Below are 17,010 nucleotides of genomic sequence, written 5' to 3'. Positions count from 1 at the left end.
ATGCTAATATATTTATCGTATTTACATCGACTGAGCATACATTTTATATAATGAATAATATTCAAAAATGTTTTGCAAATTTTCCCGATGGTGTAACTAATTTTACGGAAATACATTTAGACTCAAGTGAAAATGGGTCCTACAAAATACATGATGAAAATAACTTTTCATAACAAAATGATTCAGTTAATTTATTAGTAGTTTTATTACATGAAATAGGTCATACATTAGGACTTTCTCACAGTACAAATAAAGATGCTATAATGTTTCCTTATTATAAATTAAGTAAATCTCTTAATACTTTAGATCTTCATGTTGATGATATATATGGTATAACAAGTTTATATGGTTACCCAATTTTAACTGACCCAAAAGTGATTCACAATTCGAGTACCACATATTCAACAAAAAATCTAACAACATCATTATCATCATCAACAACAACAACAACAACAACAACAACAACAACAACAACAACAACAAAAATACAAATAAATAAAATACCTTTAATTCCTGATTTATGTTCGCTAAAAAAATTTAATCATTTTTTAATTATTCAAAGTCATTTATATATTATTTATAATGAATGGTTTTGGATAATAGATTTTAATAATATGAAAGATTACGGTCAACCAATGAAAATTATAACTTGGCTAACATTTTTACCTAAAAATTTTACTAAAATTACTGCTATTGCTAGACGACCTTCCTCCGATGAAATTTTATTAATTATAAATAATATGATTTATATTGTTTCTTTGCCAAACTGGAGTCTTAAATATGGATATCCTAAAAAAATTTCACAAGAATTTAAATTAAATGTACCTATCAGAGCAATGGTTAACAATTATGATGGACAATTATATCTTTTTTCTGATGATAAATATGTAACAATAAACACTCATCATAATTATAGATCAAATTTAGGACTTATATCAAAAGATTTTAATGGTATACCAAATAAAATTACAGGAGCAATTCGTTTTACAAACGGAAAAATATATTTTTTTACTAAAAAAAAATACTATGAGTATGATGAATTTACTAATACTTTAATTAGAGCTGGCAAAAAGGATTTATCAATTTTTGGAATTAATTGTCCTAACGAACCAATCTTATTACAATTAAAGAATTTAATCTCTTCACTTATTCATTTAAATACAAAATATGAGGAAGCAAACGATGAGGATGAGAATGAGTAATTTTGATAAGATTAGTTAACCGCAAACGTAGATAAACAGATGTAAAAAATTGAATTATTAATTTTCTTAAGGTTAGTTAACCATAAATATAAATAGATACATTTTTTGATAAATTTCAACTATAAAAACAGTCTGAATTTAGGTGTTAATCTTAAAGTGACTGCGTTAATATGAAACCAAATCGACTAGAACTTCTATGTCAGAAATGTGTTATAGAAAATTGTTGGAATAATCGAGAGAAGTTATATCAAGTTTTGAAATATTTACATGCGATGATACCAACGAAAATTTTTCATGAATTCTTAATCGCATTACCAACGATAAGGTGGCAGAAATTTTTCGAGAACAAGAAACCATATTATGCAAAAAATCCTAGTTCAGATGAAGATTTCATCGAAGGTCTTGAAATCTACGAGAACAATAACAGAAAATTGATGGATTATAAATACGATAAATATATTAATGATGATAATTTGTACTTGCATATCATGTTTGAAGTTGCAGTTTACGATTTGTATTTACCTTTTTTTGGTGCATCAACAATGTGTTTAAAAGGTAATTATTATAAATTTAAAAGTGTAAACAAAAAGTTTCGTTATTGTATAGACTGTTATAAGTTTTATAAGAATTTATATAAAAATGTACAAGATTCATGTATTTTTTCGTTTAAACAATGTTATGAACATACTATAATAAGAACAATTGATTTTGGAAATTACGTTAAGGATGATTTATTTTGGTGTGCATCATGTATTAAAAAACCTTTGTTTGCTAACACTTCATCAACTTGTAGAAAAACTTGTAAGTTGAAATAAAACTATAATTTTATTACAAGTGTTTTATTTGATTTTTAGATACATACAATAATACAATACAATACAGATAACAGATATTTTAAAAATTAATATGATACTTTCCATATATCAATATGAAGTATCGTTCTATTACATATTATATCTAATCTTACTTTAAACGTATAATTTAAAAAATGTACTATTTTTATATAGTGTTCTTGATCGTCTAGTGGCGGATCTCCTACATTGATGAAGGCAAAATGATAAATGATGTTGTAGATCTAACGGTATAATTACATCTTCAATTATATTTTTTATGATGAGTGTTTCATCTGAAAATTAAAAAAATATATATATAATTAATTGTATGTAATAAAATAATCATACATTTTAACTTACCGACAGAAAGATCATTGTTACCCATGAATATCAAATTCATTGTGATGATGGAATATTGAACATGTAAAACTAATCACTGTTTAAAGTGGATCGCATATATATAGGAATGAATCCCCTCTATAACACATTTATCAAAGAAAAACAAGAATTTCCGTTGGCGTGATGCAAAATAACAAACAAAATTTTATTTTTTACCTTCAAATATACATTATTAGATACGATATGATATCAATAAACTAAATGTGGTTTAATCTTCTTCCTAACTTGAAAACAAACAAACAAAAACAAAAACAGGAAATTCTCAGATATAATATGATTTTATGAAAAAAAGTGGAAGTATATAGTTTTTTCGTTTATTAATATTATTATTATTATTATTATTATTATTATTATTATTGTTATTATTATTATTATTATTATTACTTGTATATTAACTTGTTCTAACTCGTTCTAACTTGTCTTATTAAGATAAGTTAGGAATTTGTTGTTTACCATAAAAACAGGATGTTCTTAGATAAGATAAGGTAAGATTTTGTGGTTAACCACAAATGGAATTACGTAGGTTTAACTTGTTCTAACTTGTTTTATTACGATAAGATATGTTTATTAACGTATTCAGACTTGTCTTCTTATTAAGAAAAGATATTTAAGAAGTGGATGTTATCATACATTTGCGGAAGAGTAAGAGGATTCCACACAAAAATCCTAACGTTGCCGCCAAGGGTATAAACCACCCCAACGGCCAGGTTCTCCACAACACAATAATCCAGGAAGGCCGGGTTAGGGAGGTGGCCCCGGCCACCAATGGATATCAATACGATTTAGGGAGTCGAAAGTTCCCGCAGGGATTCTATCCAGGATACGATCTACCACTTCGTCGGCCAGCCCAGCATGATTGTGGACTAAATTCATGTTGTAATCTCCGAAATAACCGGCGGGTTGTGCTAAAACAATAGGAAGAAACATTAACACAAAATAGGCCACCAGTGGATATGAATTCGGGTTACGACGTCAAAGGTCCCCGCAGGGATTCTACTCAGGATGTGATCAACCGTGTCATCGGCTAGCCCAGCATAGTTATGAACTAAATTCATGTCGTAATCACCATAGTAACCGGCAGGTTGTGCTAAAACAATAGGGAGAAACATTAATACAAAATAGGCCGTATTGCGATTAAATCCAAACATTTGGTTATTGGAAATTAAATAAGTTTTGGTCAAAAATTCATAAAATATTTAAATCAAATTACTAAAAGAGACAAAATAGTTAATTAATGATAAATCATTGATAATTTTCACAAAAGCAGTTAAAAAAAATAAAAATAAATATTAACATATCATGCAACAAAAGGCATAAACTATCACATGCGTTATCAGTCAAAATAAGAAAATGATAGTACAAATGTTGGTACTGTTGTGAGACCGCGATTGGTGGTTGCGTGATATTTATGATTATTTACAACTTATTTATTTAATTAATCTTTAATTTTACTTTTGGTTCTCGAAATTATTTAGCTCGTCTAGTTGATTAATTTCCAAAAGGTTTCTTTCACTTACTACGTTGTGTCTATTTGGCATCCGATATCACCCCTATAATGTTAATAGAGATTTTGATTTTAATTCCTATCCGAAAGGGTTCAGAATTTTTTCGTAATACAAGTCCGGATTCAAAGTAGTGCCAAAACGCATGGGAGAAGAAATTTAAACCACAAATTAACTCCAAAGTTATTTATTACAAGAAGAATGAATATTCCGTTAGATGGATTACAATAATCAATGGTCATGAAAGTTTGATCAAATTTGGCCAGTTGTCATTGGTGTTTGTACAATAACGTCGTCAAACATTCCTCAGAGTCGAAACCACAATTCGTTCGGAATTTACCAAAAAAATAGTTTCGAAGTTGCTGAGTGATACGAAAGACTTTTCTTGATAGGACTTTGATATTTACACACGAATTAATTTAATTCAATAATGTTCAAATATATCAACCTATATCAACAGACGATATTGTTCGAACTCATATGATCCAGGCAATTGACAACACGTTTCTAAATTACTTGTATCAGAGGCGGATTATAACATGCTCGCGGAATCTTTGATACGTGCATCGCATTGAATTTTGCGCCCTAGTGCCGAAATACCGTCTCCGGTAAAAGTCAGGTGATCAACACCTAGAATGAATTCCGAACACAACCCGGACACACAAGCTTTTACAAATCAATCTAAATAAATGTAGAAGTAATTTCTCTCTACGGGTTTCACGTACACGAGCTTTGACAAAGACTTGTTCAGAACTTTGCCATTTCGCGATATCAGTTTATTACAGATAACCACGGATGATTATGTCTGTTCGATCGTCCGTAGTAGCCTGCAAGTACGTGGAAGTACTTGCCGTTGGGACGTGAATTACAACGTCCATTCTAAGTACAACGGGCGGAAACTACGACTTGCCACCGTGTCTTAGACCTTGTAAAGTTGGGGGACTAGTACTCCCCGGGGACTACGACCCTTCCCACGAAGCTGGCCAACTCACGAGCCTGAATTTCTGATTTTTGCACAAAAGAGAAACACTCTTTTGCTTAATCGCGTTGCGGAAGAGAAATCGTTCTACTTTAAACCTATCCTTAACTAGCAACAAATCCTTCTATTTCGTAAGATTTGGGTGTATGAACATTAAATTATCTGAGTACAATAGTTTGAATAAGCACAGTGAGTTTTGGATTTAGATTTTGGTTGCTGTTGAATATTTGTTTGATGCCGTTTCACTCAAATTTGTCGTACAGATACATAAGTTCGAAGCAAAGAAGATAAAGAACTTTTAATATTGTAATTTAAAGGTGTGATTGTTGAATTGAAAAATGGAATTGTTTGTTGCGAGTTATTCTAAGTTGAAAACGATTTATTTAAAATTTATATAGCTGATTTAGTACGAAGCTCAGGAATTTAAATAATTACTGATCTTTTCGGAATTTTCGATGGTCAATAACTTTGTGGTTACGAGAAAATTATTAAATGAATGATAATGGTCACTATAACGAAATAACTTAAATGATTTAATATCATAATGTTAAATGAATAAAATTAATTAACCCTTTTGAGGGCCTACCTAGAAATTTTAGTCCTCCAAACTCAGGCGTCGTTAGTTGTTCCTCACGAGTTACGGCTCGCAGCACAAATTAATTGAACTAACACTAATAAGATTTGTTTTTAAACTTATTCCACTAATCACTTTACTCTAGCACTTAATTTTAAAAAACTTAAATTAATTTAAAATTTGGATTAAATTCACTTATTTAAATTTGTGAACACTAAAAGGTAACAGAAGACTAGGTTTAAATTTACAAAAATCTAAAACAGCGCGAAATCGACTAACTCAGAAGGAAGTCAAAAATCCAATCCCTCTCAAAACCAAGGGCGAATCTTGCGTAAGCTACGCTAACTCGCTTACCCCTCTGCCCTTGTTAGGTAGTTTCCACATGAGCGGAATTATACAAATTTAACTCTTATGATGTCTAGGCATTTGATCAAACCTCGTTTAACTTTCTTAATATTATTATTAATTTAACATTTAGGGTGTTTTCAGATTGTCAATTTCATTATTATTAAACATTAATTCGGTAATCGTTGATCTAAAATGAATGCAATACAATAACGGTATGGAATTACCCCAGATATCCTGAAAGAGAAATTGAACTCCAAAATTTGTTGTTGCTAGGCCTGAAGTTGTTAGTTCAGAACTCAATGGAGTGAATTTGTGTGACAACAAATTTTGTTTGTTTAAATAATACAGAAAATATATGGAAGAACCCCGTGAGGAAACTGCAACTTTGGTCGTACTACCCCTCGTTAGATGTCGCTCCCAGTACTTCTGGGTACTATTTTAACGATTTTCCTGAATTTCCTTAGGGATTTTCCTGTCTACTTCCCTGTTAGAATTATATTAGTAATGGAGCAGCAATCGTGTCATGCAATATTTGCTTACAATAATTTAGTTAACTAAAATGATTCATACATCCGAACTACGACCGCTGCGACGTAAATATAGGGTTAAATTTTACATCAAAATGTTTAGAAAAATTTCCTGTGTCTTTCTAAACTCCCGCTTTTGTAATCTGATTTTGATATGACAAAGATATCGTTAATTACTCTGTGTAATTTCTTTTAAAGGAATGCACATGTGTGCATATGTAATTTGATATTCTTCTAAACGCTCTGTTCTGTAACGAATTCGTCAACACCCCCGATAAAAGCAACACTTGACCAGCATCGTTTTTGGCTTTTCTAATCTATTTAACAGACATGCATTCGAACCGACGAATTCGTTTTTGAAGTTTTTAAGACCATTTGTTAATAATTACTAAAATGTCATGAATTTCTAAGTTTTATTTGCTGACTGAAGAACACTGCATAAAATCTCAATATTTGGCAGAGAATGTTACTAAAATTCTATTTTAAATAAAATGAAATTACTTTTTCTCTCTCTCTCTCTTTATCGAGTTATTTACTGATCATTTTGGTGATTTAAAATGACTAATGAATTTACTTCTTTCTAACCATAACTTGTTATTTGCTAAGCAAAGGCCTTGGATTTCATTACCGTTTTATCACTAAATTTTGACTATTTGAACAAACCTAAATTAATTATTATTTTGTGAGAAAACTATTGAATTAGTTGAACGCCTGGACTGCACCGTCAGGCTGTCGCCAACTCCCTTATCTTTGCATATCCACTTGTTAAACACATGGCTTTTTGACCACCCAATCTGGTGATTTGTAACGATTTTACGGTTCTTGGAAAGTTTCCGTGGGAACGATAATTTCTAAATATTTTAATGCTAACATGTTTTTTTATGCTAAATAAGTTGAATTAAATTTGAAATTAAACGGTGTTGTAAGTAAGCTCAAATTTTTAACATGACTTCTAATAATTTACGCTGATGAATAGATTAAATTATAAATACCGCGATCATCACAGTACTTTGTTGTGACGGGCCAAAAGGCTCTTGTTTATTTCAAAATTAGGCAATACCCAAATGTCGCAACTATTCCATATTTGGGTCAATTAGATTAAAAAGGGAGCAATTACCAGAAAAAAAAAACAAAATCATAAATTACTGATAAAAATTTAACACATTAAGGAAATTTCCAGAATTATTACATGAAACAAAGAAAGTCGCTCGTCTTCGTGGATAATTTCACCAAAATATCGCAGTAGGTTATGGCTAGTTCGTGGAATTTTGTTAGATCCGGAAAACAGAGTCATAAATTAGTAAATTGATAACAAACGCTGGTCAAAAATTGGATATAAAAGCTGACCGAGAAAACAAGTTGTCAACAATTCAGACTTATTCCTTCTGAATGCATAATCGCAAATCTCAAGTGAATAAATTCATTGTACGTGACGGTCTGTGAAGTTTTACTTCTGGGTGTTAAGGCTTTGGAAATTGAAGTTACCAGTTCCTTCTTGGAAAATGGAGTGTTATTTTTCTTAAATCCGATTGTTTCAACAAAATGATTAATTACCTACTACTTCGATTGTTAACATACAATTATGAAAGAAGATCAATCATCAACTATTAACTTTAATAACTTTAAGATTTATTAGTCAAATGACCGGTATGAACTCAAACTTTGTAAGAAAATAAACCGTGTAAAGATTGACACGTCTTTCGAACATCTTATCTAAATTACGTGAACTCAAGCCGCCTATATGATTAATTGAAGTCATGGTTTGTGCTCTTTCTAACCTGTTTTCAACCTTTGGATATTTTTAAGAGATTACCGATAATGTGTCATTATTGATACCACTCTCCTCCAGACAAACTTTAATGAATTATTTTCATTTCTCAAATAATTACCTTATCATTGTAATGCCGTTAAAGCAAGCAGAATCAATGGAAAAGTCAACTTGTAGTTTTTGTTCAGATTTATATTTGTGTCTCGTAATTTTCGCTTGTTAAATGAAGCTGTGATCCTTGTATGGCTTAAGATCCCATTATTCTGTATAATGATTCAAGTCCCTGCGTGTGACCCTTTTTGAATCTAATTATTGTGTTTTTGTTCATTTGTTACCTTAGATATTTTCTTTTATTTATTAAATTCTTTTATTATAAAATTAACAATGTCTTTAATTGGTTAATTAATTGACTGCATTCCTTCTCCTGAAAATAACTGTTTCCGCAACATAGCCGGAAAACCTACGTTCAAATAAATTTATTAGTTCTGTAGTGGGAAAACTGCTCAGGGCCTTTTGGAACTCAAATTAGAAAAATAAATAAAAACAGAAAAGTCAAAAACCCGCCACAGACGAATTGGCCCAGTCGGTAGGATTCACAGTCATGTTTGGGAAAATGTTTCCAAAATAAAGAAAATTCTTTCATGAAAATCTTGTAGAAAAAGAAATAATTTAAAAACTAGGTTACAGCATGTTTGTCGTCAAAAGTTTAAAAATGACTAAGGAGATCAGAGGTCGTGTCGAATCTCAGATAAGAGAGTGATGGGTAATTAGTAATTACCTCTTTTGCGCTTTGTAAACTTTGTATCAATACGTTATCACTTGCTTGTCGAAATTTTTATCAATTTTGCCTAATAAAATAATTGAAATTTATTAAATTTATTAGTTGCTTTATTTTGAAACACTTTCGAATTTAACCAGGTAACTAAAGTAACAGATTAAGCAGGAAAATGAAACGAGAAATCTGGTACAAAATGTTAATTAATTATAAATCTAACTAATAATATAAAATATAAATATAAATATAAATTTATAAATAAATAAATAAAGATAAATATAAATTTAAAATATAAATAAAAATATAAATCTAATTAAAATAAAAATAAAAAAATTAAAAAATTTGGGCCATGGACATGGGGGAGTACCATTACCATGCCTCCATCCATGCCTCGATTAGGTCTAAGTCCCAAGCGACAATAAAGTCCCATCGACGCACGTATTGGCGCCGACCCAAAGGCTGGGGAGTGGTGGAGAAGGTGACAAAAGTCACCTCCATGTCCTCCACCACGTAGGGAGGAACCATCTTCAGAATCCGATCAACGAAGCATAACGAAAGCGTGGGGGGCTCGAGGACCATTAACCCCGAGAAATCGCTGCAAAAACCACCGGGTAAATAGCCAGCTGGAAGTAGATAAAAATCAATAAAAATTAAAATAAATCATTTATATGAGATAATTGAAAATAGTGTGGCGGGTTTTTGAGTTTTTCAGTTTGTATTTATTTTTCTATTTTGAGTTCCAAAAAGGCCTGAGCAGTTTTCCCACTACAGAACGAATAAATTTATTTGAACGTAGGATTTCCGGCTATGTTGCGGAAACAGTTATGTACAGGAATAGGAATGCAGTCAATTGAAGACATTGTTAATTTTTAGATAAAAGACTATAATGTACAAAAGAAAATATCTAAGGTTAAACAATAATTACAGCTTTAAATGATTACAAAACTTTACAAGATACAGGTAAAGAAATCTGAACAAAAGTCTTTCGTTAATCATTGTGTTGATTCTGCATGGATTAACATTTGTTACAAAGTTATGGTATTTATTTAACAAATAAAATGAAACATTTAATTAAAGTTTTTTTGGAGGAGAGTGGTATCAGTAGTGTCACAATTTTCGGTAATCTCTTGAGAATAGTCAGAGGTTAAAATAGGTTAAAAAGAGCACAAACCATAATTTCAATTAATCATAAAGGCGGCTTGAAATCACGTAATTTAGATAAAAAGTTAGAAAAGCGTGTCAATCTTTACACGGTATATTTTCTTACAAAATTTGAGTTCATCCCGGTCATTTGTCTAATAAATCTTAAGGTTATTAGTTGGTGATTGATCTTCTTTCATAATTGTACGTTAATAACCGAAATAATAGGTGATTAATCATTTTGTTAAAACAATCGGATTTAAGAAAAATAACACTTACAGCTCATTTTCCAAGAGGAACTGGTAGTACCAATTTCACAAGTCTCAACACCCAGAAGTAAAACTTCACAAATCGTCACGTATAGTGATTTTATTCACTTGAGATTAGCGACTAAGCATTCAGAAGTAATAAGTCTGAATTATTGGCGACTTGTTTTGTCGGTCAGCTTTTATATCCAAATTTTGACCAGCTTTTGTTATCAATTTACTAATTTATGTTAGCGGAATATAGGCAGTTCCAATGGCAATACCCAGGCGTATCCGACGCAGGCGCCTGCGAAGGCGTCGAATAGTACGAATACGCAGTAGTCGCATAGTACGCAGTTCAAAGCTGTCTAAAATAAAGTGGTGTTTTCCGAATAGTGTCTTTCTGGCGGTAAAACCCCATTCACTCTTGTTTACCCCTTTGGGAAGCTAACATCAGAAGTGGGATTCGAGAATCCTACCGCGAAGTTCCCACTAGTGTCTGTTGTGAAATAGTTTAAGACAAATGACAATGGCGGAGGAAAACAATCTTCCTAAAGACATCTCGAATCTTGAAGACGAGAATGTGACAGAAGAAGAACAACAAGACAATCATCCCCCCGCCCCAAAACGAGCCAAGGTTGTGTGGCAGGAAACGCTAATTGCGCTTGTAGCTGCTCAACAAAAACAGTTATCTGAGATGACCGAAATAACACGTCATTCCAAGATGGCAACTGGGCCAACGCCTAGCACGTCAGCAACCGGAGAAGGTTCTGCGCAAGCTTTAGCAAACACATCTTTCCGCTTGTCGGAATTTAATCCCGAAAGTAGCGATTACGCAATCGAGGAATGGTTGGATATCGCAACTAAACTTAAGGCAGAATTACATATTGGGGATGTCCTCATGATTGCCAAAGCGGGCGAAGCTCTTAAGGGGAGTGCCCATCGATACTACTGTGACTGGAGACCAGTACATCGCACCTGGGATGAATTTTGCAAAGACCTTATAGTTGCGTTCCCAGATCGCGAAACACCAGGTGCCCGAGCATTTACTGCTGCTACTCTCCGCAGTCGCGATTGTGAGTCACTTAGCGACTACGGAATCCGAAAGCTTCGATCCATCAATCGATTCCATCGCGACTTGCCTTGGAACACCATCCTTAGTATGGTAGAGTATGGGTTGGACCACGGAGAAGCTCAGGCTACCATCCGCATGCATCAACCCACTGGTGATCGGGAGCTCCTGAAGATCCTGAGCGAGTTTGATGCTCGCCGCAGGAAACAGCGAGTCGTGCAAAACCAGAGTTCTCGGTCGACTGATGTGTCTAGTATGCCGCGACGTCGTGAAAATTTTGTGAAAGGATCTTGCTTTAGATGTGGTCAAAGTGGACACCATAAAAACAATTGTAATGTGGACATTGACAAAGATACTAGTGCTAAGGTGGCAGTAGAGACAAAAGATGGCCCACCAACGTGTTCCCACTGTAAGAAGATGGGACATACGGAGTCAAATTGTTGGTTGAAACACGGCAGGCCGAAAAAAGCGTTTGTGGTGAAAAAGTGACGCCACTTGAATACAACGCCAATGGCTTCGTTGTTAAAGAAAAACAATAAGTTTAGGTTCGTTTACTTAATTGATAGTGGTGCTGACGTTTCCATCATAAAACATTCTGTAGTTAAAGCGTTGGACGCTCGAATTCGTAACACTAGCGAATCGTGTGCTTTCGCTGGTGTTGGAACTCAAACCGTATACGCTGTAGGTGTTTCCGAACTAATTATCTTTTTGCCAAAAGCGACTCTCGAAGTAGCCTTTTTGGTTGTGCCCGATTCAGCAATTCCTGGTAATATTGACGTGATTATTGGCTGGGATGTGATAAGTCGACCTTGCTTACGCATCGAGAAAACAAGCGAGGGTCTCGAGTTACACCCTGACCATCGCAATCTTCCGAAAGTATTAACAACGCATTGCCTAAAAATAAACCGAAGTGGTCTCACCGATGACATCAACCAACGATTAGAAACAATGTTGGAAACTTATCGAAATAATACACCGGATCATATTACTACCGGGAAAATGCAGATTCGTAATTGAAGACAATTTGAATTCTACTATTCATTCTGCAACTGGTTACGTACCCGCAGTACTACAATTGGGAATAAATCCGAGATTGGTCGCAACTCAACAATTTTTGGGAGACGCGCCGACAAGCGATCATTTCGTCGACCCTGACAAGGCCGTCGCCGATGCACGTGTCCGTATGCAGGAAAACACGAAAAAGCACGCTCACCGATTCGATGCGACTCGATTTCGTTCAAGTTTATTTTTGGAAGGAGATAAGGTAGCAGTTGAAGATTCTCAACTAGCTGGTGGTGGAAAGTTAAAAGCGAAGTACAAAGGCCCTTATACTGTGTCAAAACGACTTCCGAACGAGAGATATCTGTTAACGAAAAAGGGACAGAGGACCACTGTAGCTGCACACGAACAGTTGAGATCTTGGCCCTCGACGGAGACTTCTGATTAAGTTACTAAGTAAGTAAAGTAAACAAAACGGATCGAATACAAATAAAGTTGATTACAAACAATAAAAAGTGAATGGCTATATCACTTAAAGTGCAATTAATCGGCTAGTGGCAGTCCTACTAGGCCTGGAAGGTGGCAGTACCACCTGATGTGTGTAAATGTGAAGAGTGGCAGTACCACTGGCAAATTAGGGTGGCAGCACCACCTGGTATGTCTGGTATGTACTGGTATGTACAGAGTAGTGGCAGAACCACTAGGTAAAAAGGGAAGGATGGCAGTACCATCTGATGACAACAGTCCAAGTGAGTTGGTTAGTGGCAGTCCCACTTACCGTACAAAAAAAAAACACATTAGTGGCGATCCCACAAATTGTAACAGAAATAAAGTTGTGACATTCATTTCGTGAAATCAGAGACAAAACAAAGTAAGTCTGATAGTCCTGAACCAGGATATCAAAGGCAAGTCAAAGTAGTGAAGACAGGAGTACTGTCTTGTGATTTCTGTTTTCAGAATTTCCCTTGAGTTGCGTTGCGAGGACGCAACAGGAACAGGATGGCCGTGTTAGCGGAATATAGGCAGTTCCAATGGCAATACCCAGGCGTACCCGACGCAGGCGCCTGCGAAGGCGTCGAATAGTACGAATACGCAGTAGTCGCATAGTACGCGGTTCAAAGCTGTCTAAAATAAAGTGGTGTTTTCCGAATAGTGTCTTTCTGGCGGTAAAACCCCATTCACTCTTGTTTACCCCTTTGGGAAGCTAACATTTATGACTCTGTTTTCCGGATCTAACAAAATTCCATGAACTAGCCCTAACCTATTGCGATATTTTGGTGAAATTATCCACGATGACGAGCGACTTTCTTTGTTTTATGTAATAATTTTGGAAATTTTCTTAATGTGTTTTAAATTTTTATCAGTAAATTATAGTTTGGTTTTTTTCCTGGTAATTGCTCCCTTTTTAATCTAATTGACGCAAATATGGAACAATTGCGACATTTGTGTATTGCCTAATTTTGAAATAAACCAGGGCCTTTTGGCCCGTCACAACCACTCCCCCCTCAAAAGAAAAACATGGGTTCTCAAATAACCCATGGCTTTTCCTTAAACTTATTCTAAACATCCTTCTTTTCCTATTGGAACCGTTACTAATGTGATTGATTAACTCTGATAAAAACAATTATTCCATTCCAATAGCAAACTGTAGGATGGCTCGGGTTTACAAGGGTTGATACGTTCGGATAAACTAACTTGCGTACGCGGTTACTTTTACACACACTCACTTCTTTGCACTCACCAATGTTTTGCGTAGTGAACTTCTTCAACAATCTTGGGTAGTCTTTTTACACATCGGCAACGGTGGTGAGAGTGTTTTGGTGGAGGCTGTAGTTTGGCCAATATATCAATGGCTTCTATCGCTTTCTCTGGAGTGAAGTGGGGTAGCAGAGTGAACACGGCTCTTGGTGGAGGTTGGAGTTGTTTCGTTTGGTAAGTCCTCTGGATCAGGTGCTATACTGGAGCAACGATGATGCGTAGAACTCTGATTTTGGTTTTGATCATTGTGTGTCTTCCCTTGTCGTGAGCTTTTAACCATATGGCCCAATAAAAGAAAACACAGCAGGAACACTAATGCAGTAAGCGTGAGAAGAACTGGAAGAATCCAGGGCACTGTATGAATAGGGTATTTCAAGAAATTAGTGAACGAGGTGTCTGAAACCTCTGGACAGGGTTGATTATAGAGAATGGTTTGCGTATAATCTGCTGTAATGGATTGAGAACTTCTTCTCACTGCCTGGATCTCGTATCTGTTTCCACATTTGAAAGCGAGTGGTATGGGGAAATCTTGCGTAACCACAATGCCCCATCTCTTAGATTCAGTTTCCCTCCAAGTAACATCCCATGAGCCTGGCAAAGGGTGTGGCTCTTGTGTGGCAATGGTTAGGTTGATTAACCAAGGGTGGTCCGCGATAGGTTGGATCACTGGATACCAATTCTCATGTTGGTTTTGGTAACCCTTTGAGTATGGTGTCCCATGGGTTCTAATTCCATGACGCTTCCCTTGATATAAGTGATTATTTAACTTAAACCCGACTCATGTTTCAACCAACTCTATTATTTTCTAATTCATTATGACTACGACTCACTACATTAAATTCAAAAAAAAATCCCATGTTAATTATACTTGTTATCAATAATTCCCAACTTAATATTTAAGAGTAATATTTTCCCAATATTTGACTGAAAATCAAATTTGATTATTATTATTAATTTTTACTATCAGTTGATATTGTTATTATCTTTATATTTATGTATTTTTTTTCTGTAAATGGTATCAAATTTACTTTCAAACCCACGTTTTCTTCGGTAGTTCTGAGGGATTATCCCTAAAAATTACGTTCCGGGATGAACTCGCATTTAATTCTGGATAAATATTTCGCGAATGTAACTCGTCAAGGCATGGTTCGGATTTACTTAAAGTTAGTGGTTCATTTTCAGCAACAATATTTGTTAATGGAATAGCTGAAGTTTCAATTCTTTCATCTAAATGCCTGGCAACCTCCTTTCTATGCTTCAAGTGAAAAAAACATAGTGTTAGACTGTCCCAGAAACTTGCGAGTACTTTAAATGACCATCCATGTGTTCGATGTATAGCAATAGCATTGATGACTACTTCAAGTAACCACTTGAATACTCTCCAGATCATATAAAGTCCAATCATTCCACTAGTGATGTTTCCTATCCAACTAAACCATCCCCACATTTTTTGTAAGGTGGTTTCGGCCAGTTTTTCAATTTCATCGGCTGTGAACATTGATAACACTGAGACTCCTTGTGATTCGATGGGTTGACCTAAGGCCTTGCGTGTTAAAATATTTGAAATCGCTGTTCGTTCAAAGCCAAATAGCATAGCTTGTTGAGCTTCACGAATCTCTTGAGGTATATACAGGCCTCCAGTTCCCAAGCTTTGAATGGAGTTGAAAGGAAGATGTCCTTCTGTATCCACGGTTAGAGTTACAGGTGAAATTCCAACGCCAGGGTGGGGACTGAAGCTTGTCCAACGATTATTAATGTTGTACAATGGTGGTACTAGAGTGCTACATTCGATTTGTTCTGCATAACGTTGAAGAATTCTTGTCACTGGTGACATGAAATAGGTCTCGTTATCCACCTTAACAGGCAGTTCCATGTAGCAACCCTTTTCTCTTCGGATTTCTACCACCCTAGATACACATTGCAAAATGTATAAGGTTTCCCCCGCGACCTTCCCAATAAATCCAAGTTGTCCTTTCACCAACGTGCTGACTACATTTGGAGATAAAGGTGCCAACACTAATCGATTTTTTAAGATTTCTCGTCTAAGAAGACATCTTCGATGGATGGTGTAGGCATAGGCACGGTCAATTGAAGTTTTCAGTGATTTTCCATGTAGAGGAATTTCGAATTGATATAAGCTGTTAAATCGATGTTTTCGGTGGTCACTTGTTGTTTCCAATTTCGTGAAATGAGTTCCGGTTCGGTTTCTGTCACTAATAATTTAGGATGTTCAGTTTGCCAAACGCGCATTCCACACACCGCATCGGGTTTCATGAGTGATAATGCAAATACTTTATCGCCCTGTTCCACCACTAAGTAGCTTGTGGCTTGAGGGTCGTTCACCTGACGAATTATGTGTCCCTTTCCGCAAAATATCACTGAATATTTATCACAGTCTGGTAAGGCTACTGGATTCCAGACAGTTTCTCCAATGACAGCGTCGATACAGTATCCCGTCAGGAATGAACAAGTAACTCCTCCTCGCAAACTTATTTCGTCCTGATCCAGCTTCAAGTTGGCCTCATAGTCTTGAACAGTTATTTTTACCGAAGCCGTAACGACCACGTCGTCCCAAGTTATTCCATTGTCGGTGTAACTAGTCCCAGTACATTTTCCATCCATGCTAACACCTCCGGCTATTGTAATTGTTCCTCCACTGGTACTATTAGGTGTTAACCCTGAGAAGACATGTCCATAGAATCCGCGATATTCTTGATGTTCATGGATGCCAAGACAGCCATCTCGTCCTGTCTTATGGAGATAGGTGTATAAGCCGCGTGAAACCATGCTGGAGTGACTAAACATTCCACAGTGCATGATTAGACGAGTTACTTCCATTAGACAAGTTTTCACGTGTATTTTTTCAAATTGATTTTTCTGGATTACTTG

The 17,010-nt window shown here is 35.1% G+C and overlaps 1 protein-coding gene across 1 annotated transcript; it reads left to right on the top strand.

Moving 5' to 3' along the window:
• The first annotated feature begins 10,658 nt into the window (after positions 1 to 10,658).
• LOC135266831 (uncharacterized) lies at positions 10,659 to 13,513 on the top strand. The gene is made up of 2 exons (XM_064358149.1): positions 10,659 to 13,112; positions 13,321 to 13,513. Exon 1 carries the CDS (start codon positions 10,816 to 10,818, stop codon positions 11,851 to 11,853), a length of 1,038 nt encoding a protein of 345 aa, XP_064214219.1. The 5' UTR covers positions 10,659 to 10,815; the 3' UTR covers positions 11,854 to 13,112; positions 13,321 to 13,513.
• Positions 13,514 to 17,010: the final 3,497 nt, after the last annotated feature.

This window comes from Tribolium castaneum, chromosome 7 (genome assembly GCF_031307605.1).
Source record: "Tribolium castaneum strain GA2 chromosome 7, icTriCast1.1, whole genome shotgun sequence".
NCBI lineage: Eukaryota > Metazoa > Arthropoda > Insecta > Coleoptera > Tenebrionidae > Tribolium > Tribolium castaneum.
Note: the sequence above shows the minus strand (reverse complement) of the source record. Positions and strands in the feature narration are given on the sequence as shown.

What these genes read in the sequence shown, in the direction of transcription:
- LOC135266831 (XM_064358149.1), top strand. Translation starts at nt 10,816, where the DNA reads ATGACAATGGCGGAGGAAAACAATCTTCCTAAAGACATCTCGAATCTT.